This window comes from Rhipicephalus microplus, chromosome X, assembly GCF_043290135.1.
Source record: "Rhipicephalus microplus isolate Deutch F79 chromosome X, USDA_Rmic, whole genome shotgun sequence".
NCBI lineage: Eukaryota > Metazoa > Arthropoda > Arachnida > Ixodida > Ixodidae > Rhipicephalus > Rhipicephalus microplus.
In genome coordinates this window covers 241,543,483-241,569,922 of record NC_134710.1, presented here as the reverse complement: position 1 = coordinate 241,569,922, position 26,440 = coordinate 241,543,483, and the positions used below count along the sequence as shown (strand labels likewise).

The following is a 26,440-nucleotide window of genomic DNA, read 5'->3' as shown; positions in this document are numbered from 1 at the left end:
ACCATTCGCAAGAAAGCTGTCGAACTCGCTCGCGAAGCAGCGCTCACGAGCGAAGAGTTTCGTGCACCAAACTCTTGGTTGCATCAATTCATGAGACGCAAAGGATTTTCTTTCCGCTGGCACACATCCATCTGTCAGAAGTTTCCAGACGAGTTCGAGGACAAGCTTATAAACTTTCAAGGCTTCAGGAACAGAACAATTACATGATGGGCCAGATTGACAATGCGGATGAGACCCCTGTATGGTTTGACATGCCTTCATCGACCATGATCATGCAGCGTGGCGCCAAGGATATGAAGCTCTTGTCCACTGGCAATGAGCACTCACGCTTCATCGTCATGCTGGCATGCATGGCAGATGGTAGAAAGCTTCCGCCCTTCATCATTTTCAAACGTAAGACAATGCCGAAGGAAGTGTTCCCGCCCGGGGTTGTCGTTCGCGTCAACAAAAAGGGATACATGGACGAGGCCATGTTGCTCAAATGGATACGAGTAGTCTGGAACCGTCAGCCAGGTGCACTGCTGCATTTTTGCAGCATGCTGGTGTTAAATGCTTTTTGTGGTCACTTAACCGACGCTGTGAAGCGTGCATTGAGCGATGGAAAAACGGACCTCGCTGTGATACAAGGTGGTGTAACGTCCACCCTCCAACATATCGACGTTGTGCTAAACAAGCCGTTCAAGGACCGAGTACGGCTGGAGTACCAAAAGTGGATGTCTGGCGACAACCCAAAGACACTGACGGGCCGCCTACAGAGGCCTCCACTTGCGACTATTTGTGGCTGGGTGCTTTCCGTCTGGCGTTCCTTGCCAGATTCCATGATAGAAAATGCTTTTAGGAAAAAATCCACCAGCAACTCGCTGTATGGCACGGAAGACAAAACACTGTGGGAGGCGGCTAGCGACAAACTCTTGTCTTCAGAAGACAGTGGTGCTTCGTATGACGAATAGGAACAGTTGCGATGGTGGTTGAGGGGAGCTCTGACGATCGGGATGTGGTGTGCCCAGTTCGCAAATAAATGTCGTTCGGCAATTTTGGGTTGTTTTCCTATTTTTCTTTTTCGATAACCTGAACTTGGGGGGGTCGACCTATATACCCACTCGACCTACAGTCCGCTTTACACGGTAACCTGTTACTAAAATCAATGTACTCAAGCACACTTTGCTTGCTTGTGCAATGACGCAGAAAGTCTTGTCTATTGTCTGTGTCTATATCTCGACAGCAGAGTCAAGTCCTAGAACATGCAACTAGGACCTCATTTTTACTTGAAGCACCACCGGTGCTTGCATTAATAGGGCAAATATGCATCGCAGAGAAGGGCACTTGTGGATTAGGAAAATTTTCTATTATCAGGCGTGTTCCAAAAAAATAGGGCTGTGGGAAAATGGGTTGTTGACTGCAGCAGATAGATGGAAATTACCACAACTGAAAAAGGAAAAGGCTGTTAGTAGCATATTCTAATCATCTTTTGCACAAGGCCGAGTAAAAAAAGAAGAATGCTGGAAGCTTGTGAAATGTTAGAATTTAATAAATGCAGCGAAATCTAAAAAATTATCATTTTACCCTTTCCAAAAGTATATTGTGTTCAGTCATGTGGTTTTCTCTAGACTATTAGGAAAAGTTTAGATGAGTTAAAGTTGCTAGGTGAAAAAATTTTTATAGGTTGTTAACAGGGGGATAAGCATACTTGCGTAAGACCGTGTGAATTGTGGTGCTCTAGGCTTGTACAAATATTAAAAATGATTTGAATATTCGAACTCACTTCGAATAAAAAAAATTGAAGTTATTGAAAATTTTGAAGTTAGGAATAAACGAATACGTGTACGGTATTAGTTCACATGAAACACTTTGTGAAGGTGGTTTCACTGCATCAAAGAGGTGCTAAACCGACAAAAATCTATTCAGGGGAAATCTGCACTGCCGCGAGGCCCCACTTGAAGGTTAGTGGGGGGCGCTGCGAGCGCGCGGAGCGAGCGGTCACGCTTCACATCGGTTCCGTAGGAAATGCTAATTTTCGGCGGACCATCGACTCCTACAGGACTAATTTTGGTACGTGAGTGATCAACTCGGTGAGTGGACCACGTCAATACCAAATTTGGGACATTTCACCCAATTTTGGGAGTCTTCGAGCGATTTCATGTGCGAAGCGGGCGAGGCCCCGCTATGCCTAACGACGGCTACCTTCGCTCCGACCATGTGCTCGGTCGGCGCGGCACTTGAGGCGGCCTTGGAGGCCTCCCCAGAGCTCGCCAGGCTTCGGAACGACGAGAACGACCAACACTACGAAGAATTCCAAGCTATGGACACCTCGGCCGCGGATATAAGTGCGGATTCTGCTCGCAAGAGGCGGCATGGCCAGCTAGGCCTAACCGCCGCGAAGAAGAAAGCCGCCGAACAACCGACCGGATCGCGACTCGACGCCAGCGGAGACTGCTCGACGACGATCGGCGACGGTTTTCCGACCACCACCGGCATCGGACAGTGTGTTACCGCGGTGAACAGTGACTGGGACCCGCCGAACTCGTGTGCGGGTTGGACTGTAGGGGCCTCTCGACGCGAGAAGAAACGGCAAAAAACGGGCAGCCCATCGCAGCGGGATACCCTAACCGCAGGTGAGCCGAGCAAGTTTCTATCGGCTTCGAACGCTAAGTTGAAGGAGGAGCGTAGGCGCGAACAGAAAGCGCAGTACGTTGCCAAAGTGAACGCTAATATGGCAAAGTCAGCCCGCATGCCTACTTTCGCCAAGAAAGACGAACACCGCGTGGTTGTTAGGCCTCGTGGGGGACTCGTAGTGAGTGCCACCAAAATGACCACGCTGCGCACAGCCATCATAACAGCGGCTAACATTAAGATCGAAGAAGTGGAGGACGATTCGTTTGCGCCGAACGCCGCCCAGAACATTATAGTGCTGAGCACTCCTAGTGAAGCGAGATCTTTTCGCTACGGATCGATCCGTAATATCACGGTGGAGGAACCCACGTATGAAACGTTTGCGTATAAGTGCACCCCAGACAACACCTCACGGGGTGTAATAAGTGGAGTGGGCAGAGAGGAACCCGAGGAACAGATCACTCGGTTCCTAGTGAACAAGCATAACCCCACCGTTATGGCCGCACACCGGCTCGGAAATTCTGAGTCGGTGGTAATTCTATTTGAAGGAAACAAAGTACCGCGCTACGTAAGGTATGGCGGCTTTGTCTCGAAGTGTACGCTGTACAGGCAGCACCGTGAGGTCTGCACTACATGCGGCAAGATAGGGCACAGGAAAGATGTGTGTCCAACTCCGAATGCTAGGGTGTGCTTCGCTTGCGGTAGAAACAACCCAGGAGAAGACCATGCAGAATACTGCAAACCAAGATGCAAGTTCTGCGGCGGCTCCCACGTCACGGGCGCGGGCAAATGCAAGAACAAATTCAAAACACCGCTACAAATCAAGCAGCAGCAGAGGATAAAACAGATCACCGAAACTATAACCGAGATGGCGCCCGCGAAAGCGCCCGGGGAGGCTGCGCTTTCTAGAAGATTCGACTTCCCGGAGCCGGGAGCCAGCGGGACACGTCACGAACGAAACGGCGTGGCAAGCCGTGATAGGAGCAGAGCGGAACCGGAGGACGTGAAGTGGGCTGACGTCACCTCCGGAAGACCGAAAGAAACGCGTCCGCCAAGACCGGCGCCGCAGGTGCAAGCGCATCTGAGCGTGACAAACAAGTCTGACGTCAATGGCGCGGCGATGACGCAAACGAGCGGGGCCCTGAGCAGAGCAGCAGCTGCAACGCTGAAGGAGCCTGGCAAGATGCCAAGCGGTGGCGGCTGCAGCGAACAATGCAAGAAAGAGACGCGGGAGTTGAAAGCTACCGTTAAGAAAATGGAGAAGGCGATGAAGGAACTCCAGATGGCGATGGCGGCGATGCAGCTCACCATCAAACAACAACGAGGCGTCATCGACGAACAACGAGACGCCATTAGAAGGCTTCAAGAGGTGGGATCAAGGAACGAAGCCAAGAACAAGATGGCGACAGACGCCGATGAGGATGACAACGGAACCCCAACGAACATCACGGGAAACCGCTTTGTCAACACTACAACCTCTAAGATCCACCAATTCACCGCCAAAGCGAAGACTCCGACAAGGGCATCCATGATTGCGGTGGCAAGAGGGTTGGAAGCACAACACGAAGAGGAACTAGAAAGCGAAAGCAACGAGGAAGAAGATGATAGTGCCTCGGTCATCTCGGTGGCAACTACAAACAACGGAGACAGGACCAAACCTCTCGGCTACGGGAGCTTCAGTAAGAAGATCGGTCGGACCGCGAGAGCTCTAAAGAAATGGGGCAAGAGCTTTGAGGGCATTGAGCAGAGAATCCTCACGAAATGCACCCAAGTCATCCAACAGCAACTTGCGCAAACGATTCAGCTCCAAATCGAGCAAGCGCTAGAGAGGGCCCTGAGCCCCGAGAAGCTGCAGCCGCTAATTGGTGAAGCGGCGCATCAATATTGCCAAACACAAAAGGCTCTCCCCCATATTGGACAGCAACAATAAGATCAAGATCTGGTACTGGAACGCCAACGGGTTCCGGTGCCGAAAAGCAATCCTACAACAGTACTTGAGATCGCTGGCACCGACGGCTCGCCCGGACGTGATAGTGGTCCAAGAAACCCACACCGAAGACACGCCGACGCTGCCAGGGTATCGGACACACGCCTGCCCCCCATCCGCTCGCACATGCGGGAAGGGTGCGGCGCAGGGCGTGTGCACGTTCATCCGGAAAGGCATCGCCCACGTGAAACACCAACAGTTCCTGGGCAGCATGGACACCGCCATCGAGCTGTGCGTCACCGAGCTAGCGATTAGCGGCAAAGGACGAGGAACCCGGGGTGCAAGAAAGAAGAAGACATCAACCACCGTCTTCATCGCTAACATCTATAGCAATCCAAGACATGGAAAGCAGAAATTCAAAACTCTTTTCCATAAAATCAAGAGTGCCACATCACAAGCACAGAAAGACCTGGCCAAAAGAGAAGACGCTGCCGCGGTAATATGCGGCGATTTCAACGCCCAACATCGAGAGCTCGGCTACACGTCCACCACGTCCAAGGGAAGGAACCTTCTTGAGGATGCTGGCGAAGCCGAGTTCACGTTACTGATCAATCCAGCCCATCCATCAAGGATCGGAACATCGGTTGCCCGGGATACAAATCCAGACCTCACCTTTGCGATGCTGCCCGAAGGTGGCACCGCGAAGTGGAGGAATACGGGAATCAACCTGGGCAGCGATCACTTCATCAACGAAATTGAATTACCGCTGGCTCATCTCAACGGAAACCCGAACCGCGACAAAATATCAAAGCACAAACTCGTTGACTGGAGCAAGTTCCGTAACACAGAACTCGGCGAAGTCGACAATATTGACGAGTGGTCAGCGAAGCTGCTGGCGGCAACAGAAGGGGCCACAGAAGAGATCGATGCACCCAAAGAAATCGAAACCATGAACCCGAGACTAGCCCACCTCCTCGAAGCCAGGCGCTCGCTCCAAAAGCGTTGCCGGCGGCAACGTCACAACAGAAAGCTACGAAAGAAGATCGCAGAACTCGGCCGAGAGATCGAGTGACACAGCAGGCAGCTCTGCTCACAGCAGTGGTTTGCACTCTGCAGCCAGGCTGATGAACAGCTTCACCGTGGCGGCACTTGGAAACTCCTCAGGCAACTGATGGATGAGACCAAGAGCTGCGAATACCAACGTACACGCATGGCCCAAATCCTACACACCACCGCTCGTCAACTGGGCGAAGAGGAGATGTTCAAGCGACTCAACGAGCGCTACCTCCCCATCACCAGTCACGAAGATCACCCAGACTACGCCGGCCAGCCGAACCTCCACCTCGACCGAGATCTAGAGGAACGGGAAGTGAGGCAGGCGGCGCAGGTCCTGAACTGTCGTTCGGCCGCCTGACCCCACAGAGTTACTAACAAAGCTTTACACAACCTGAGTGACTCAGCCTTCACATCACCGACACGCTACTACAACAAATGCTGGCGTAATGGCAAGCTGCCCAAGGCCTGGAAGACAGCAAAGACGATCCTGCTGCCAAAACCAAACAAGCCACCGGGTATAGAGGGCCTGCGTCTCATCTCGCTCACGTCCTGCGTGGGCAAGGTACTCGAGCACGTTCTTAACACCCGGTGGAACCGTTACATGGAAACGCACCATGTCTACCCGGACTCAATGCTTGGCTTCCGGGCCAAGTTGGGAACGCAAGACGCCATGCTCCTGATTCAACGAGAAGTCCTTGACCCACCGGGCGGGACTCCAAAGAATGACAACCGAGCGATCTTGGGCCTGGACCTGCAGAGCGCCTTCGACAACGTTAGACACTCGTCGGTCCTGGCTCAGGTGTCCCGCCTGGGGCTGGGCGCAAGATCGTACAACTACATCAGAGCCTTCCTTTCTCGCTGCACGGCCAGGCTAGAGGTGGGAGGAACGAAGCTCGAAGAACGAGAGCTGGGCAGTGTCGGGACCCCACAGGGCTCGGTCATCTCCCCGTTCCTGTTTAACATTGTCATGATCGAGGTGGCCAGGGGTCTGGAGGCGCTGGGCCCGGGGATACGACACTGCCTCTACGCCGACGACGTAACCATCTGGGCCACGAGTGGAAGCGACGGAGACATCGAGGTGGGTCTGCAGACGGCGGTGGACGCCGTGGAGTCCGCACTCTTGGGCACGGGCTTGCGGTGTTCGCCACAAAAATCACAGCTACTCATCCTGCCACCACATGGGAGGCACAGAAAGAAGGCAAGTCGAGAGGTGGCCGAGAACATCATCGTGCGCACCAGTGACGGTATGCAGATCCCGCACGTCCCGGGGCTTCGAGTCCTGGGGATGTTCGTGGACGGCACCCAAACCAACGCCACGGCGGTCAAGAACATCACAACCAAGATGGGCATCGCAGCGCGCCTGGTCAAGCGAATGTCGTCCCGCTACCGGGGCATGAAAGAGAGGGGGCTCCTGCATCTGCTGCAGGCTTTCGTTATAAGCGACGCGGCATATGCGGGGGCCTTTCACCGCTGGACCGGCGCGAAACGAGCCAAGATCGACGCTGCCATCCGGAAGGCTTACGCGGGGGCTCTTGGGCTCCTACCAGGCACAAAGACAACGGCCTTGCTGTCTCTGGGAACACACAACACGCTCTCGGAGATCAGCGAGGCCCAGAGAGCTTCGCAGCTGAGTCGCCTGAGCGACACAGCCGCGGGCAGAGGATTACTCGATCGGGTAGGATTATTACCTCCTGGAGAACGCCCGGGAGCAGGACCGGACGGGGAGCTAGAAGAACAAGTCCCCCTGAGCGATGAGGCAGCGAGGAAAATCATTGTCTACCCGCTGCCAAAGAACATGGACCCAGAAAGGGACGCGGGCAGGCGAGCGGCGAGAGCAGTGGCGCTGGCCCGTCAACATCAGAGAGATGAGGGCGCAGTCTACGTGGACGCCGCAAGATATCCGGGAAGACGCAACGCCTTCGCAGCAGTGGTGGTCAGCGCTACTACCGGTAAACTACTAACAGCAAGCACCGTGCGCGCCCGAACAGCCGGCCAGGCAGAGGAGGCGGCGATAGCCCTGGCCACAGGTAGGCCGGGCACGCGCACGGTGCTAAGCGACTCAAAGCAGGCAATCAGGAATTTTGCCCGAGGCATGGTCTGGCGGGGCACGGAGCGGCTAGTGACGTCCATCGCGGCTTCGCGGGCTGCTCGCGGCGCCGCTACAGGGCCAACCATCGCCCTCAAATGGTTCCCAGTCCACATGGGACAACTGGCTCCCGACATTGAGAACCGCAACGAGGAGGCGGACGCTGTGGCCCGTGATTTCATCACGTGCCGGACCGCGGCAGCCCGTCTCCCTGAAACCAGCGGTGAAGAACGAGAAGAAGACCTCGATCCCCTCACCGACTACGGAGGGATCCTGGCGGCCTACAGAGAGGCCAGGAGAGCCTTTCCGCCCCCGCATCGTGAACTGTCACGTGCGGAAGCAGTGAAGCTCCGACAACTGCAAACGGAATGCGTGCTAACGCCAGCATTGGCCCGGCACGTATGCCCCGACATGTTTGTGGACGCTAAGTGTAGCACGTGCAAACGTGAACTAGCCACCTCCGCCACATCATGTGGGGCGGGTGTAACAGTGGTGTGAACAATGGGAATGGGCAGTGCCAGGACGCCACGTATCCCGATGAGGTGGGAGCATGGATACGCTCCCAAGACTTAAACACACAACAAAGGGCCATCCAGTGGCTTGAGGAGGCCCTGGCAAAGCAGACGAGAAAGGGAACCGACGCCCCGGACAACGGGAGCGGACGAGCCCGAGTATCCAATGCCTAGCCAGAGCACAACGTCCTCAAGATCTAGGGCCTGGGACTATAGGACTAATAGCTATAGTCTTTAGATAGGGAATACCCGCGCCCTGCGCGTTATATAGGACTATTAGCTATAGTCTTTAGATAGGGAATACCCGCGCCCTGCGCGGCCGGTGACTTCCCGCACGCCGGATGCAGGAAAAATGTTGTTTCTCTCTCTCTTGAAGGTTAGTGAACATACTAGCCCCACATGATTTTATCATATTTAAGTTTAAAGTTTAAAACTTGTTATACCAGCTCATGTGTCTAATTATAGTAAATTTTAAAACTTGACATATCGTGCAGGTGAGTGCTTACATTCTAAAAGTCAAATCTTTTTGCTATTGTGCAGGTTAATTGGGTTACGACAAATACAGTCAAGCCCACATGTAACAGCCCCACTTAAAATGACCCATCGCTTAAAACGAAGGATACCCGCATGACTGTCAAAATATGCATAATTTGAATGGCACAAAATCACACTTACTACGAATGTCTCTGAAAGTCGCCACTTGGTTACAGCAAACGGAGTTGGTGCTGCGGCAAATTCCCAGGAAACTACTTTCGACCACTGATAAGCCAGTGGCGAGGTGCCCATAGATTTTTATTGTTAAATGTTGACCCTGCCTTCGTAGCCCTCAAGTTTTCGCTCTCCCAGACTGTTTTTTGTTGCGTACTCTCTTTGTCCCACCGCTACTCTGAGCACCCCAAATCGCCAGACGAGGCCCGTGTTTTCTCACTGCCACCGATCTTTCAGAGATCGATCGGCCAATCAGTCTCCCTTCAGTTTTTGATTGCTGGTTTTGTTACACTATCATTGGCGTCGCCAGCCTGGAATGACCAGACAATTTGTCAACATCATCGGCCATCGACCCTACCGTTTTCTGCATCTTGTGTGGATTGCTGTTGTATCGTTCCAGTGCACACGCTTGCGCTACTCCACTGACTTTGATAATTCAGGATTCGTCCCGTGTTTAGAACCTGTTCTTGATCACTTCACACTCTGCTCAGCATGCCCTCTGCACGCGTTCAGAAGTGTGAAAACGGCTTTTACGAAGAACGAATCACGAATGATCGAAATCAGTAGGGCCGCGCAAGTCCGCCGGCACCGCAATGCGATTCTTTGACCTCTGCTCTCGCAGACCACTCTCCCAAGTCTTTTTATGCATGAGTTGCACGTTTCGTGGACCCTGCAAGCAAGCTACCTGACCGGCCTTCTTCCCCCATGTTTTGGTTTTCAAGGTCGCTTTTTTGCCATATGTTCTCCTCTCTTCACTCTTTTGCAACTCCTTCACACATCTTTCGCAAGTCTACTCTCCACTCATTGTGGTAACTTCTTCGCTCATCTCCACTGCTCCACGACTCTAGCCACACTGGCTTGAATTCAGAAGTTTCATTTTCTGACTAGAAACGGGCACAGAGCAGTTCCATGCGTGCTGGCTTCTATGATACTCTTGCGCGCCTTGCTCGCTGTTCATGTGCATTTTAGTCAGAATGGCGTATGGCAGGCCTTCCGTACTGTTCTCTGCCGCTCAGCAAGCGTCAAAAGTGTGACCGCCTGGCTTGGACGTAATCCGCACCTTTAAGACTTGTAGGTGCTGCATTGTGGAGTGCTTGCTCATATCTACTGACTGCCCGGCAGCCAACTTGCCACTTCAGGTGTCCCTGTATTCAGCTGTCATGATGGTGAAGGCTTCGTGGGTGGCGGTGACGTCTACATGTTTGCGAAACTATTTTCGCGAAGCTGACTTCGTCGACATCGGACCTGGTGCCAAGCTTGAAGCTTTGGAACAGGACCACTCCGGCGGCGATTTGTGGCAGCGCATTGTCGCCTCCGGCATGGGAGGGAGTGTGGGACATCTGTTGTGATGATTTCATTACAGCCGATAATGATGCCGAGACTGTGGAACCGTGTACAGATAAGGGCATTGTGAATGAAGTGCGTAGCAAGAGTGATTTGTAGGAATCACGTGGGGAGCACAATGAAATTTGGGAGCCGATGGCCACCAAAGTGCTTGTAGCAATTGGCTACAATAATAGCCTCAGGCAGCTTGTATATGACACGAGCTTTGGTGAAGCACACAATGCCATAAGCTCGAGACCATACTTATCGCTTCTGCTCTTTGAAACACCTGCACCACGGACTTTTTCTTTTAAAGAAAAAGACTGTGTTTTCATTTTCAATTTTTTCTTAAAGCTGTGTTCCATTTACTATGAACTTCAGTATACAGAGAATGGAGGCCGCATCACGTTTAGGTTCGTTATAAGCAGGCCCGACCATATGCCCATTTTTTAATATGTGATATATACCATTCTCGAAATTATTAGAACGAAATTGCTATTAGCTTCAGACCTACAATTCACTATTCGTACAAGCTTATTAGGCCTGGTCAAAACATGGGTATTTATTGGTGATGTTTTTAACTGAGGAGGCAGTAGCAGTTCATAATACATGAGAGTATTCATACACCTCAATAACTACGGTCGAATCTCGTCATAACAAAGTTCATGGAAGATCTAAGTTTACTTCATTACATCCATTCCTTCGTTGTAACCATTACTGTCCTTTACACCAATGGTGTATGCTTAATAAGGCTCAAAAAGATGTAGACGGCTACGACGCGATCCCGGAGGCCATGTCTTTGCCACTCTTTGCTGTTGCAATCTCGGAGGTCAAGCTCTGATATCGGATAATTGTGCCATGACTAAAGGACAGCCATTGCGACGCTGTGCTTAATAAAGCAATGAACTCTCCCTAGCTTGTGCTCTTTTACATAACTGCGCCAGTCTGCATGGCACGCTGCAGTCAGAAAGGGAGAGAGATGCAGAAGTACGACCGCAATTAGTGTCGTGGATGGCAATAAATTAATGCGTGCACTTGGCTATGCAGTTTGCCATGTAGAAGTAATGGGGTTGTGGGAGCTGGGAAATGCTTCTATGAATGTCAACGAAACACTGCAGAAAGGGATACAGCAGCTGCAAAATAGTGGCAGTATTTTTGCTGAGACAAGTTTAGTTCCTTACATTCTACGACAGGGCACTTTTACTTAATTTAGGCACAGTTTCAAATACATTTATTTTATTGGGATTTCAAGAGTAATATTATTTACTTTATCCATCATATCATTAGTTCCCATTCTTTTATAACAATGTTTGAGTGTACTTATAAGTGGTACAGTTAAACCTCTTATAACGAACCTCCATATAACAAATTTCTCGATATAACAGTTCTTCCTATTTCCCACCATTACTCCATAGAAACACATGTATTTACAACCTCTATGTAACAAAGTAACAGTGGGAGACTACCTTGATGTAACAAGTTTTTGCCACTGACAATCTAGGAATTTTGTCCCGGATTTTGTTATTTTGGCTCGAGCATGCCATCATCTGCGATTGCCCTGCCGCCAACAAAGAAAGCGCGAAGCGGCGGCAGCAGCACGCCCGTGGCCCCGGCGGCTAACAAGCGAGAGTGAATACTCGTTATTGTGCGCGGGTGTGCGCGAGGTGGACAGGTGGGCCTGCACCCTACGAGCCGACATTTCCGCCGTTCTTGCCACTATGGGCACATGCGTGGGGGTGCTCTCCCCCTCCAAACCAAAAACAACAACAAAAAAAGCTTTTCTGTTGGCAGTGCCACGCTTTTAGTTGGCGTCGCATATGTGGGCCCGCGCTGGATAAGGTAGGTAGGTAGTAAACTTTATTCACTCAGTTGACAAGAGAGAGTTGGGGACGGCTTTAAGGCCCGGCCCCTTACAAAATCTAGGAGAAGTCCCTAGTCCGGGACCCCTGTGGCTTCTGCTGCAGCACGCGCTCGGGCCACTAGGGCACGCTGGTCCTCTAGGGTCGAGCAACCGAGCAGGGCAGCCTCCCAGCTCTCTCGGGTAGGGAGGGAAGGGGAAGGAAGTGGCGGGACCGCCGGATTTGAGGGGCATGCCCACACCATATGGAAAGGATCCGCGAACGGATGGTCACAGTGCGGACATTCCCCAAAGAATGCCGGATTGAAATGTTTGAGTATAGCCGGGCACAATACTGTATTGGTATAGAGACGGAGGAGCCAGCGCTCGTCCTTCTTGGGCAGGCCCGATGCTGGGGGTGGGAAGCGGAGCCTGTTAGATTTGTACATAGCGGTGATTTCTCTGAAAGAGGTAGCCGGATTGAGTTCTGGAACATCAGGCGATGGAGGGCGAGGCGGGTCCCAGTAATTAAGCACGCTGGCCGAGGCATCTGCAGCCACGTTTCCAACTAGCCCCGTATGAGCAGGAGTCCAAATGACGGTGCGTGGATTTGGGCGATCTAGATAATAGCATCGCTTAAGGATTTCGGCGGCGCGATTATTGATGCAACCCCCTGTGAGATTTTGGCACGCCCTCCGCGAATCGGTAATAATTATCCGAGATGCGGGGTCTGCTGCGGCGAGGGCTATGGCGACCTCCTTCGCGTGTGTGATGTCCGGTGCTCGAAAGGTGAGCCCTTGAATAGGTACGTTTTGGTGAACCACAGCGGCCGTGTACCACCCGCCGTGGTGGGGGCCGGATGCGTCCGTGTAGAAGACTCCCGGGCGTAAGCCATACCGTTGCTGTAGGGCTGTAGCCCGCGCTGTACGCCGCCCATCGTGAGTCCCATTTGTCATGTTTTGGGGCAGAGGCGGAATGATCAGTGCACCACGCCAATCCTCGGGGATCGCGGTACGCTCTTCCACCTTGTGGGTGTTGGAAATGTGGAGGCGGTGTAGGAGGTTGTTCCCATCCTGAGACCTAGTAAGGCGCAGGTACTGGTTATTGAGATGAGCCTCTTTAAGTTCCCCGTACGTGTTTGTCATGCCCAGGTCTGTGAGACGTTGAGATGGGGAGGTCTAGGGCACGTTTGTAAATTTTGCGGAATATACAGTCTAGTGTATTCTCGTCGCATTTACGCAGACGCAGGTAAGGTGTCGAATAAAGGATCCGGCTGGTCACGAAAGCGTTGGCGAGGCGCAGAGCAGCACGGCTCTTGAGACCTCCTCGCTTGTTCGAAACCCGGCGGATCATGCGGCCCACCTGATCCCCCACAGTGCGTTGTTTGCGCAGAGTGGTGTCAATTTTGCGGTGTTTGTGTATGAAGAGTCCCAGGACTCTGATTTCGTCCCGTTCAGGAAAGGCCCTGTTACACAAGGTGAGTTCAATTTGTGTCGTGTCGTTCGGTTTGGGGCGAAGATGCACGTATTCTGATTTGGTGGGTGAGCATTCGAGACCGCAGCCGCGGGCGTAGCTGTCAACTATCGACGGGGCATGTTGCAGGAATGTCTCGATGCTACCAAGGGAACCTTGAGTTGCCCATAGCGTGATGTCGTCGGCGTACAGAGCGTGCTGTACGCCTGGGACATCGTTTAGCAATGAGGGAAGGTGAGCCATGGCAAGACTGAACAGAAGAGGAGAGAGGACTGCTCCCTGTGGTGTTCCGCGCGTACCGAGGGGGTACGGTCCATGCTCCTTGTCTTGAATACGCAGGTATGTCTGCCGTTCTATGAGGAATTGGCGGACGTACCTAAAAGCATTATGCCCACAGTTTGTTTGTGATAGGTTGGTAAGGATGATGTCATGGGTAGCGTTATCGAAAGCTCCCTTGAGATCTAAGGCGAGGACTACCTTGTCGTCACTGGGATGTTTGATCGGTTCGACAACGTCACGATGGAGTTGCAGGAGGATGTCCTGAGCAGAGCGATGTGGGCGGAAGCCGTACATAGTGTCTGCAAAAGTGTGTCGGGCCTCTAAGTATTCAGAGAGCCTGTTCCGGACCATGGCTTCCATAAGTTTCCCTACGCATGAGAATAGGGAAATTGGTCTGAGATTGTCGATGTTTACAGATTTGCCTGATTTAGGGATGAAAGTTACTAAGGCCGTTTTCCAATCAAGCGGTAGGGGTTCGCGCCCCTCCCAGATCTGATTGAAGTAGTCGAGGAGGTGAATGTACGCCGAGTCAGGGAGGTTGACTAGGAGCCGAACCGTCACTCGATCCCGACCTGGCGCTGTGCCTCGTTTCATTTTGGACAGGGCCACCTTCAGATGGTGGAGCTGAAAGCAACGATCCAACTCGGCGTTTTCCGTGCCTGCATATGAATACGCCGGTCCGATGGGGTCCTGTTGGCTACAGAGATATTTGTCTCTGAGAGCCTGTGCCAATTTTTCCGCGTCACCCGCATAGGCGTGAAGCGCGCGCTGAAGGTGTTTCTGTGTTTCTGTGCGTGTTTGGCTAGGGTCGATGAGAGCCCTAAAGAGACGCCAGGTGTTGCGGCTTGACATCTGTGTGGCGGCAGTGTTGCAGCGCTCTACCCAGTTTGAGTCGGCGAGCTGGGCCGCGTACTCGTCGGCCTCTAGGGTGAGAGCCGCTATGCGGATTTTGAGCTGTCGGTTGTGTTTCTGTCGGCGCCATCGGCGCACTAGGCTGTGCCGAGCCTCCCAGAGATGCAAGAGGTGGTTCTCCACCGCCGGCGTGGCCTCTGAAAGTTGAACCGTCTGCTCGATTTTGTGGAGTTTACGAGATGTTGGGACAAAGCTTAGTATCCTTGGTGAGCTATGGGGGTCGGATTGGAGTATACCAAGCGAAATTTGGTCCAGTCTGGAAGTTTCGCTTGGTGGTGGGGACGAGTAAGGGGGTGTGTCCGGATTGTGGTAATGACAATGCTGTGGTCACTACCGAGGGTTTCCTCGGTAATGAGCCAATCTGCGTGTTTGATGTTTTTGGTGAGTGTGAGATCGGGACATGTGTCTCGGGTAACAGAGTTTCCAATGCGGGTTGGGTGTGTGGGGTCCATCAGGATGGTTAGGCCCATGGTGGAAATGAGTTCCGCCAATTTCCGACCACGTCGTTCCTCCCGACGATAACCCCAGTGAGGGCTGGGGGCATTGAAATCGCCTACTATGACTAGTGGTTCTTTGCCTGCCACCGTGTGAGCTTTGCTAAAGATGTCGGCGTATGTTATGTTGGGCAGTTTGGGTGAACTGTAGATGTTAAGAATGTGTATGGATGGGTCCTGCTTCCTAAGAGGGAGGAGAGTCACCATAGCATACGAGTAAGCCGGGTTGCATTCGAGATCCACCAAACTGGCGGTGTAATCTCGATGCACGCAAAGGGCCGTTTGCGCGTCCCTTTGATACACGATATAGTTTGTAAGGGCGGCGTGTTCGCCCGGTTCCTGTAGGGCCACTACCGCGGGTAATTGGGGATAGGTTTCTAAGTGGAGCCGGAGAGCAGCCCGCTTAGTACGAGCCCGAAATCCCCGGCAGTTCCATCGGAGGATTGTGAAAGGGTCCGAATTAACGCGGGCGCGGCGCGATCTAGAGGCGTTGCCCGCCATCATGGGTATTAGAATTTTGGGTAGCCTCCAGGAGAGCAGAGAGATCCAGAGGTGCTCCACCGCTCGGTCCGAGGCTTGCTGCTGATGTTGCAGTCAATATGGTAGGCTGCCTGTCAGCCTCAGCCCTTTGGGGAAGTGGCCGGGGCGTCTGAGGTTTATTAACCCGCTTAAGTTTTGGGGTGGGACGACGGGTGCTGGAAGCAAGTTGGGGCAGCTGGGCCACTATCATGCCCGGGATTCTGGCGAATACGGTTTGGAGGGCGGCAGCCAAGCGATCCTCGATAGTAGTTATTATGGAGGCCACCTGGCCCTCCAGGCTATTTAGACGCGCCTCAATCGGAGCGAGGAGTGCCATAGTGTCCCTTTGTTCCGAGGAGGCACTATCCATCGCTTCCGGCGCCTGCCCGGAAGGTGTCGAGTTAGATGAAGGCGGGTGGTTTGCGAGTGCCTCCATTGCACGGGTCAACAAGGCCACTTGGGCCCGGAGCTGTTTGATTTCGAGTTGTTCCCGTGTGGGGGCGGAAGAGGTTTGAGGTTTGGGTGGGTTCGAGGGGGTTCCGGATGGGGAGGCTGCCCCGGCGAGCCGCTCACCTCGGGTCCTTGTCGGATGCGAGCGGCCCATGTGGCATCCCCTTGGGCAGCAGGCTGGATTCCGGGTGACGGCGGGTGCAGTGTAGGGGAGGCAGGTGGGCCCTGGCTCGAGGTGGACCTCGCGGCGGGAGGTCCGGCCAGAGTGGGGCCTCGCTTGGAGGGGCCGGGAGCCCCCGCGCCAGGATGCAGGGGTGGAGGAGAAGGTTTGGTGGCAGGAGGCTGGGCCCCCTGCAGTGAAGTCTCGGTGGTCGGCCTGCTTGGCTTCCGTGTTCGCCGGCGTTGGCGTTTCTTGGAGCCGGTTTGGTTCTTCGGTAGAAGAGTGGATGGTTTTGGTGGTGGGGCCCTGTAACGTTCCTTACAGCACCGGTCCCCGGTGACGTGGGGTCCGGCGCATAGAGCACACTTCGGCGTGCATTCGTGAGGTGCGCGAGCACCATCTATGAGTGGCACTGTGTTGCCACAGGTACCACAGAGGTCCGATTTAGGGCCAGGGCAAGAGTCGGGTCGATGCCCAACTGAGCCGCACTGGTTGCAGGCTGGTACAGTTTTTCTGTATGGCTGCACCGGGATTAGCAGGGCGTCATAGGTGACGTACCTGGGCTTCACCTTTCCTGCAAAAGTGAGCCGCACCTTGTTGGAGGTGGCCAAACGCCGGATGTGCAGTATTTCGCCTTCCGGCCAGCAGAAGCGTTGGCGAAGTTCGGCTTCAGAGTCAGAGCTGCGCACTGTCACCACTCCGTAGCAGGAGTCCTGGGTGTCCGCGCGGAGATACCCGAACAGGGGTTCTGAAAGCACGGACACAACTATACCTCACCGCCGTTTTTCCCGAGAACGGAGCCGGCAGTGCGCTCATCGCCCACCTCGGAGCGAACGCGAACCGGCTGGTCACAGTCGTGATGGTGCAGGACCAAAACCTCATCTTGGCCTACACCCCACATCCGTTTATTGCGGACAAACTAATTGGTGAACTGGATAAGGAGGCTGGAATAGTTTTCTGCGGTATCCATGTCATTTGCTCTTTGTTTTCATTGCCGTGCGTAAGTGCATGGTTTCACTGCGCGTGCATGGTGTGGCCCCCAACGATGTTCAGCTTTGCTTTTTTTTAATGCGGAGAACTGCGTCGTCACTACCAAGGAAATCTCAGATTAGGCGCTGATAGAAACCCTCCGAGACCACGCTGACAACGACGAATCTTTGGAGGTTGACTAGTCACGCGTTTCCATTCGCGCCGTAAGTATGACGGATCGTAGCCTTCGCGATTAGCCAATTAGCTCTGAAAACGATGGCACGTTGAATGCAATGCAATGAATTCGAGAGCAACAAATTGTAATGATATACGAAGTAAGGCTGGCAGCCGACTATTTTGGATGAGATATCGTGGAACTCCTGCAAAACGCTAGTGTAAGCATATACAGCCGCTCCATGGAGAAGTGCTCTTTTCACACAGTTTCTACACGTTGAAAGCACACTGGTACTTGCCAAGGATAGCATGCGCACCAGCAATTGCGACTGCACCCTTAAAATCAAAGTTCACTGCTGCTACTTGAGCGACTCCCCCCCCCCCCCCACGTTTTTTCATGCAGTGGCTAAGGTCCTCTGCTGCTGACCCGCAGGTCGCGGGATCGCATCCCGGCTGCATCGGCAGCATTTTCGATGGAGGCGGGAAGGCTGTAGGCCCATGTGCTGAGGTTTGGGTGCACGTTAGAGAACCCCAAGTGGTCGAAATTTCCGGAGCCCTCCACTACCGCATCTCTCATAATCATATGGTGGTTTTGGGACGTTAAACCCTACATATCAAATCATTTACCTGCTCGTGAATGTTACAATGGCACGGGCTTGTTATCAAATTGGGGTTGTTAGGGAACATGGCGGCGATGGCGAAAACCAGTCCAATCCATATAATTGCTATCCCAATAATAGCGCGTTCTTTACCACTACATAAAAGTTCTGGGTGAGCTCTCTCTTCAATTTCCCTTTTTAGTGCATTTTTTTGTATTTATTTTTTGAATTTTGATACCAAACCTCTGTATAGCGAAATTCTCTTTCTAAAGATATTGTTTTGAATTTGTCAATTTAGTTATATTCAGATTTAGCTGTACTTACTTTATTAAGAAGAATCTTTGCGGGTATAGTCATTAGCAAGTCTTAATGAAACTACGATTTTACAGCAAAAAAGAACCAAGAATTTGTACATTTCAAATGTACTTAACTACTGTGTAGCTCTTCACATCTGCCACTAATCAAAACTTTGACCCTGAGCTGATGTTCAGTAGACTCTCGGTAAACGGAAATCTGTTAAACGTAACTGCTGTTTAAATGGAACAGTTGTCTCTGATAGGATTGTTTTTGTCCTAGCATACTGTACCACTGTTCATCTCTCAATTAACAAAACTCCTGTTAAATGGAATATAGATTCCTGGTCCCTTCAGGTTCCATTTGATGAGTCTACTGTATCTAGAATACTGCTGAACTTTTTTTTTGCAGGTTTTGTAATCTTTAGGATTTGCTGATTGCAGAGGCACTGAAAATGGGACAGAACATACTACTTGCTTTTTATATTCTCTTTTTATATTCTCTTTTTATATTCTCTTTTTATATTCTCTATTCTCAACAATGCTTTATAATTTTTGAGCATTTGCGAAATTTTGAATCACTGTTTATAGACCTTTTTATCGTATAGGAGGATCCTCTTCTTTCTGGGCTCTTGCACGGGAGTACAAAAGCTCATGTCGCAGGTTCGACCCTGCATTTTCGGGGGGTCGTGGATGTTAACCAACAGCCCATAAGGGCTTATGGCAGCGCCCAGGCAGCCTTTGTTGACAAGGTGCATAAACAATAGAAATCCCAATGAGGGAAGGTTTAGGGGCATATGGAAGTTTAAAGTGATGAAAAATTAATGAATATTGCGTTGCCGAGGCCTACGTTTCGATTAGTGGTTTTGTCATTTCTTCAAAGCAGTTGCTGCCTTAAAGAAAACAAGACCACTTGTCGAAAAATTGACTTCAGGGACACTCTGTGTTAAAAAATTTTGATCTCTTAGGAGATATCTGAAAAATCATTATATGTTTGTTTTTCACTATAGTGTTTTTTCATTTTTTTCATACCCCTTATATTGAGTATAGACCATCATTCTCTTCTAATCCATTGCAGACAGCATTTCGTGTGGGCATAAGTACCAAGCTGGATGAACGAGTATTTGCTATGGAGCAGATGAAAATGATGCCTCTGTCGTACCTGACAACTTACATCTATCCAGCATTATATCCTCTACATATGCTTGATGATCAGGTAAGTAATGGTGCATGGATCACATGTATTGCCTATGTTTTTGCAAGCTTTAGAGGTATACGCTGTCTCTGGTTATCTCTGTAGAATTAAGCACTTTTACTTCTGGAGTACTAAAGCTTAAAAGGGCCCTGCAACACTTTTTGAGCATGATCAGAAAATGCTGCCGATCGGTAGTAGATGCTCCCAACAAGATGTGAGCCCAATATAGTAGCGCAGCACGTGGCCTGGAATTCACAATAAATTATCAAAGTCAGCTAAATATTGTTTTCTCTTCTTTCGACAAATGACAGAAAAAATCACTCATGGAAAGCCCATCTATCAGCCATTGGCTGATTTGAACATGGTGCGCTCAGTCGTTGCAGAGATCGCCGCAGGAGGCCACCACTTGTCCCTGTGTGCGCTTGCGGTCACACTAAAAGAGCCGTGCATTCCTAGAAAAAAAATAACAAAGGTCTGAACGTCACGAGGCGCTGGTGACATATATAAATATTTTTTCGCCCCTGCCATCCCTTCCTACTTAGCTTCTAGCACTTTCGTTGGGACGAGAGAAGAGAGAATGCAATTGCAGCATGTGACAAAGCCTTGTAACTCCACTCACACTAGACAGATTCTTAAAATTTTTGCCTCGTTGAATTTGTGAGGCAATAAGCTCTTCCAGTGAATTCATTCCATGGTTACTTGAAAAAGTGTTTCAGGGCCCCTTTAGGTAGTTGATAATCATGTGAACATCAGTAGTCTATAGCCACAATGCCTGCATAGTAGAATGGAAGCCGGCATGCTTAAAACAAACCACAGTCATGGCCAAACACATCGCATCCCCTGTGGATATTTTCATCTGAAGCGCCATGAGTAAGTCTTTGACATTGAAACGTTTAAGCTTGAGGTCTGGCCGCAAAAGTTGAAACTGCCTCTTTGTTGGCTCATCTGGTGCGTCACTGATGCCTTGAGTGAGTGGCTGCTGAACATAAATGAATTCGAATGACAGATAACATCAAGGTGGCCAGCTTTGACTCTTTTGCACCAATTTGTCTACCTTTACTTAGCCAGTGGTGGCACAAAAACATGTTGGCTACTTTGCTAGTTTTGGCTACGTGTTACACTAATTTGAGCCAAAATATCAATACCTTGTGATTTAGCTGGTGCTGTTCGAGTATGTGGTGTCAAAACAAGCTAGTCAAAGAGTGTTTCCAGCTCTAGAAATTAAGTTTGGCTCTTGTGTTACATAAAAGACTTTCGGAGAGAGCCTGGCACTCGCAGCAAAGCTTGCACGAAGCCCATTTTTGCTGGCCTTGCTGATTGTACGTTTGAACTTAATGATACGAAAAGCAGGAAACTAAAAGCAATCCGTGTTCAGGATTCCTTTAGCACTCATCGATGTTGGCAAACGAATTACCAATGAACTGTCTGTCTTATATTTTTTTTAGATTTATGTACACACTGCAACTCGGCAATACAGTCGAAACCCGCAATAAGGAAATCGCCGGGGAAACCAAAAAATTTCGTTTTCGCGAGAATTTCGTTGCCGCGAGTATGAGTCATAAAAACAGTGATACGGCCAGCAGAACGAAAATTTCTTGCCAGAAGTCGGTCAACTTACTTGGCCGACCCTTGCCATGCAACAACTTCAAAGCTCTCCCTTCGCACTGGAAAAAGTGGTCCATTGCTACGTCATCATGTGCGCCAAAGAAGGAGAGAAGGGTGTCCAGCGCACCCAAAACAACCCGCGGGTTGTTTTGGATGCGCTAGTGCGTCGTTCCTGCCCGCAGTCTCGCTGTCAGCGGAGTTAGGGCTAAAGCCGACTCCGATGGCGCACCGCGCTCGTAGACCGCGCGCCCGCTCGTAGTAATCTGATTGTGCATCCGGTGCAGCCACTCGTAGTAATCTGACCGTGTCGCCGCTTACAGCTTCGTTGCTTGCGACGAAGCACGTCACCACGAGTGCGCTAGCGCGTCGTTCCTGCCCGCAGTCTCGCGGTCGGCGGAGTGAGGGCTAAAGACGACTCCGATGACGAGGCGCGCTCGTAGTAACCTGATCATGCATCCGCCTACTGCTCATAATTAAAGCATAATTATATCTTAAGTGATCATCAAGCCGTGAACACGTCACGAAGTTGCAATTTTCGAAAGCCATGTCCTCGCAATGCACAAGCAGCAAACGACGATCTCCCTGAGCGAGCATCCATCCGGGAGATCATCCGGGAGATCGTCGAGATCACGGGGTTTTCGTACTCGCAAGGTTTCGTTATTGCAGGTTTCGACTGTACATTTGTTTTCTCATCAATATGACATCAACCCAAGCTGAGGAATTTGCCAGGAGTTAGTCATCTGACCATTTAGATGGTAATTCGAACACGGTATTTACTCATATAGAACCTGCCCTTTTTTTTCAGAAAAGTTTATGCGAATTCGGGGGAGGGTTCATTATGCGGGATAAAAAAGTTATACAAGTTATAAGAGCAAAAATTTCGCATGGCGTTATTAAGAAACTTGCTGTCCAACTGCTGCTGGCCTTCAATTCAGTGGCAGGACTACGGTGCCTCTAAACTAGAACTTTGCCTTTCACAAAAGAAAACTGTCCTTGGTTTGGCCCGCTAAATATGCAATGAACCTTTTTTATAGCCGGAAGCTCTTCTTGTTTTCTTTAGTCGCGAACACGCACTGATCAATGCTGAAGTGTCGTCTAGCCACTCAGTTCCCATGCTCCAGCGCATGCTCGATAAACTTTGTTTCAAACTGGCCATGTAACTAGCGTTCCGGCCATTCGTGCCCTGCGCATCAGGTGTTCAACAAAGTTCACTACAGCACGGAGTTTCTGTAGCTTTTTTTTCTATTTCCAAGAAATCTTCACTGCAAACTATGTTGAACTGCTGTAGAAAAATTTTGCGCCTGCTGAGGTGGTGAGAATCATTGAAAAGGTCAGAAAAAAATGGTGTTTTGCAAACACAACCGTCGGAAATCGCACTACTTAGTGATGTTTTCACAATCGTTCTGTGTTCACAGGTCGCGATTTAGTCAAGGCAGCTGCATGGGAATGTTCAGTCATCTGATTATAACAGCACGGCGCACTCGTTGTGAACATTGCCGACACGCGTCTCGGACTTACTGTGATAGCATTGTCTCGTCAGACCTGCCCTTAAAAGGGTTACTTATCATCACTTTGGACCTTGTGATGAAGACCACCACGGGACAACTCTTTACACTCGCGATCAAGTATGAGGTACTTTGAAACATCAGGCACCGTCGTCATGCATGTCGCATCCGAGCTTTGCTCCGAATATTGCGTACCCGACTATCTATCTAGCGGACATGCAAAAGCGAAGAAGCGGTAATGTGCTTCATCGAAAGCGATAAAATATATTGCCCCTGGCTCCTCATAACAGTGAATGGACGTTCTGCGCATCGGCAACTGGCAAGCTCGCCATGCAGCGACCGTTCAGAGCAGCGTTGGCCACAGCTAGTATGTCAGTGCCCCAAAGTGCAAGGCTAAGCATGCTACACACCATTTTTTGTTGCCTAGGCATAACTGATTATTATTAACTGAATATTAGGCTAGGCATAACTGATTAGGAACTGACCGGGAATTGGAGGCCTTTGTTCTTTATTCAGTATGCCGATATTTGTGATGCACTCACTATTCTTGTCCCGAAAGTGTACCAAGTAATGTTTGAAGTCTGAAGGGATTGAATCTGAAATGAGCATGGTTGTAAAGTCAGATGTAATAGTGTCCTGTCTACCTTGCTGGCCTCAAATTTCAGTCAGTTATATCTGAATGTTTGTTACTGGATTACATAGTACCGTATTTACTCGATTCTACCGCGCCCTCGATTGTAACGCGCACCCGGTTTCAACGACGAAAAAAAAAGGAAGACATCGATTGCAACGCGCACCCATTTTTCTCGTTGGCTTGCTTCATCGCGAACTTGCTTCATCCCCTTCTTCTCGACGGTTGTGGTGCCAGGCATGTCGAAGTAAAGAGGCGTCTGATCGGCATTCCCGATTTGCTCAAGCAGGGAGCCGTTGTTGTGCCGCAAGTTTAGGACGAACCTCTCAAAACTGAAGCTTTTCTTCGTACTCCTCCGGCAACTTTTGGCATATGCCCGTTTGCCTTCAGAGGGAAAAGCCTTTCCTCTTCATAAAGTTAGTTAGCCAGCACCTGCTCACTTTAAACTGGCTCCACATTAGCCCTTTTTCTAAGGCTAACTGCATAGCCTGCACTTGGAGCAGTTCTGTCGCCACGGGCCGTTGTGCTGCTCACTGCTCAATCACATACTCGCCGAGCAGCTCTTCAGTTTGCGGAAACCGACCCTGCTGTGGTCCGCTGAAGTCTTTGCGTGAATCTTTGCTGTCGACAATATTCTGCTTTTTTTTCCGCCAGTCTGCACGCACGCATGATTTACGTCCGTTTCGGCACACGCGATGACTTTTTTTTTAAAAGCGGCATCGTGGTGCACTCGTCGAGTTTTTAGAGTCGGCCCTTCCATGCCATCGATGCTGATGCAGACCAAGATGGCGAACTCCTCAGCACACGTACGAAGAGCCGCACATGGGAAACACATAAGCATAAATGGCCGACGCGCCATGCCGATGCAGGTAGGGGGCGGCCATTTTGAAATGCCGATAGCAATAGAATGACCGTATCAATTTTTTTTCGTGCTCGATTCTAACGCGCATGCGATTTATGAACTCGCTTATTGAAAAAAAGGTGCGCGTTAGATTCGAGTAATTACAGTAAACAAAGTTCAATCAATGGAACAAATAGGGAAGTCGGCATGACAATGCCAATCTGTGTGTAATATCCTAATGTCTATTGTAAGCACATCTGTTGTAACGAGGTTGTACTGCAGTAAAATTACAATGTGAATCCCATTGATTAGCAACCATTACTTGAAAAATATTAAAAATTTTAAATATTTGCACACACTTAGCAATATTATGACTTGATATTTACCATCAAAGTACTAGTGAGTTTTAAACAATCAGTTTTTTTCTTTCATGCAGGACGCCTTGGAGCTAGAGGATGGAACACTGGTGTGCCAGCCACCTAGACTGCAATTGTCGTTTGAAAATATTGATAGGCACGGCTGCTATGCATTGGACACAGTTGACCGCCTCTACCTTTACGTGGGCCGTGCACTTAGCGACCGATTCTGCACGAATGTGCTGGGTGTGCCAAACTTTGCTGCCATTCCTGAGGACATGGTACACACCTCTCTCCTCTTCAGTATATTGTGAATATACAGTTAATGCTCAATATAACCAACTCTAGTAGTATGACATTCTTAGTGTAATGAAGCATTTCACTTTTTGCATCTATATCCATTGAAGAATAGTTATTTTTAACCTCAGTGAAGCAAAGCATTCTCATTTGCTATTTCAGTATAATGAAGCTTGAGTGCTGAAACTTCATTATGTTGAAATGACTGTCAACTTTCAGCACATAAAGAAAACAAAAACAATAAAGTGAAGCTGCTCTAAGTGCCACTGGTCGAAGAGTTGTTGTTATACGCTACTTTTGCAAATGCATTTTGAAATCATGCACTGCATGAAAGAAACTGCTGAAAACTGAAAAGCTGTAAGTAGCAGTCCCGTATATCTGTTGAAGTTGACCTGCAGAGAAATTTTTTTGCATATTTGAAATCGGCATAAAACTGAACAGGTTCATTTTCAGCAGGTCTGTCAAAATTTAGCAAATACAGTTTACTGTTGCTACAACGGACGATCATTATCTGACAAAATGGGTTCATATCATCCGAAGTCCGTATCATCGAAATTTAGTAGGGGGGGATGCATTGCTCTGTGTGACAATCTTTTTTATTTCGCTCAGCAGTATAGGGCAGGCTAGTTCCAGTGATACATGCTGAACGTATTTGACAGCATGTTTACAAAACACTTCAATCACCTGCAGCATTTCTTAAAACTGCAGCGCCAGCTCATAATGAGCAAGTACAGTAGGTCCAAGGAAGCTATGCAGCCGCTACACTCCAGCAAAGCTTAGCCCCATAGTAGAAAATTTCTAGCAGACCTTAACAGCCAATTCTCTTGATCAGCTTGGAATACTTTTTTTTAGTATTGTGGAAGGAAGGCATATTTGCTTGAAGCAAAGCTGAAGCACTTTTCTAAAAAGACTGAGGAGCGTGTAAGGACAGTTTGATTCGTGCTGAATTGGAAAAGCAATGGGAGAGCTCTCAAAAGTGAATGCCAATAGTAGCACTTTTTGGTGAAAAAACAGTGGCTGTGGCCGCCAGCCTTCTTGAGACGCCGAGCGAACACGGTGACATAATTCACGGTATGCCACGTCATCTGCAACAGCAGCACTGCTGAAGTGTGGCCTCTTCAATTAGTTCCGGCAACGGCACATAATAGGTTAGTCACGGAGGCCGTGATTGAAGATATGAAAGAAAAGTTGCTCCGGGCCAGAGGAAACGAAGATGACGCATGTTTACACGCCCACACTTTCAGCGCGCTCGTGGGGGTGGAGCAAGACAAGCTTTTATTTTGCCTGCTCTAAAGCTCCTGCTGCTACTACCGCGAAAACAATTATGACATCGTCAATATTGTCAGTCCTTCCTAAACACAAAGTTTGATTGAATTCTCAAATTCCTTCAGTTTTCCTTTAAATTGGGCCTCTCTCCCGCGTAGCGTCAAGGCATGCTGGACGGTTCAAAGTAAGTTATAACTTCTCACCCTAATATTCTAATTAGGCAGTTAAACTCACCTGCTGGGTGCCCCAAAACTTACTCTAGGAGGCGTTTCTCTTACTTTGGAAGCTTTGGTTGCGATGCATAATAACGTTGCTGCATGAATCAATAACAAATGTCTGATGCGAAACCCTAACAAGAACTTT

The 26,440-nt window shown here is 50.0% G+C and overlaps 1 protein-coding gene across 1 annotated transcript in view; it reads left to right on the top strand.

The window, feature by feature from the left end:
• Window positions 1–26,440, top strand: part of LOC142776032 (protein transport protein Sec24A-like) — a 67,336-nt gene that overhangs the window by 30,602 nt on the left and 10,294 nt on the right. The window contains exons 4-5 of the mRNA XM_075878865.1: window positions 19,460–19,597; window positions 24,595–24,795. Coding sequence (XP_075734980.1) covers window positions 19,460–19,597; window positions 24,595–24,795 — 339 coding nt within the window. The remainder of the gene's footprint in view (window positions 1–19,459; window positions 19,598–24,594; window positions 24,796–26,440) is intronic.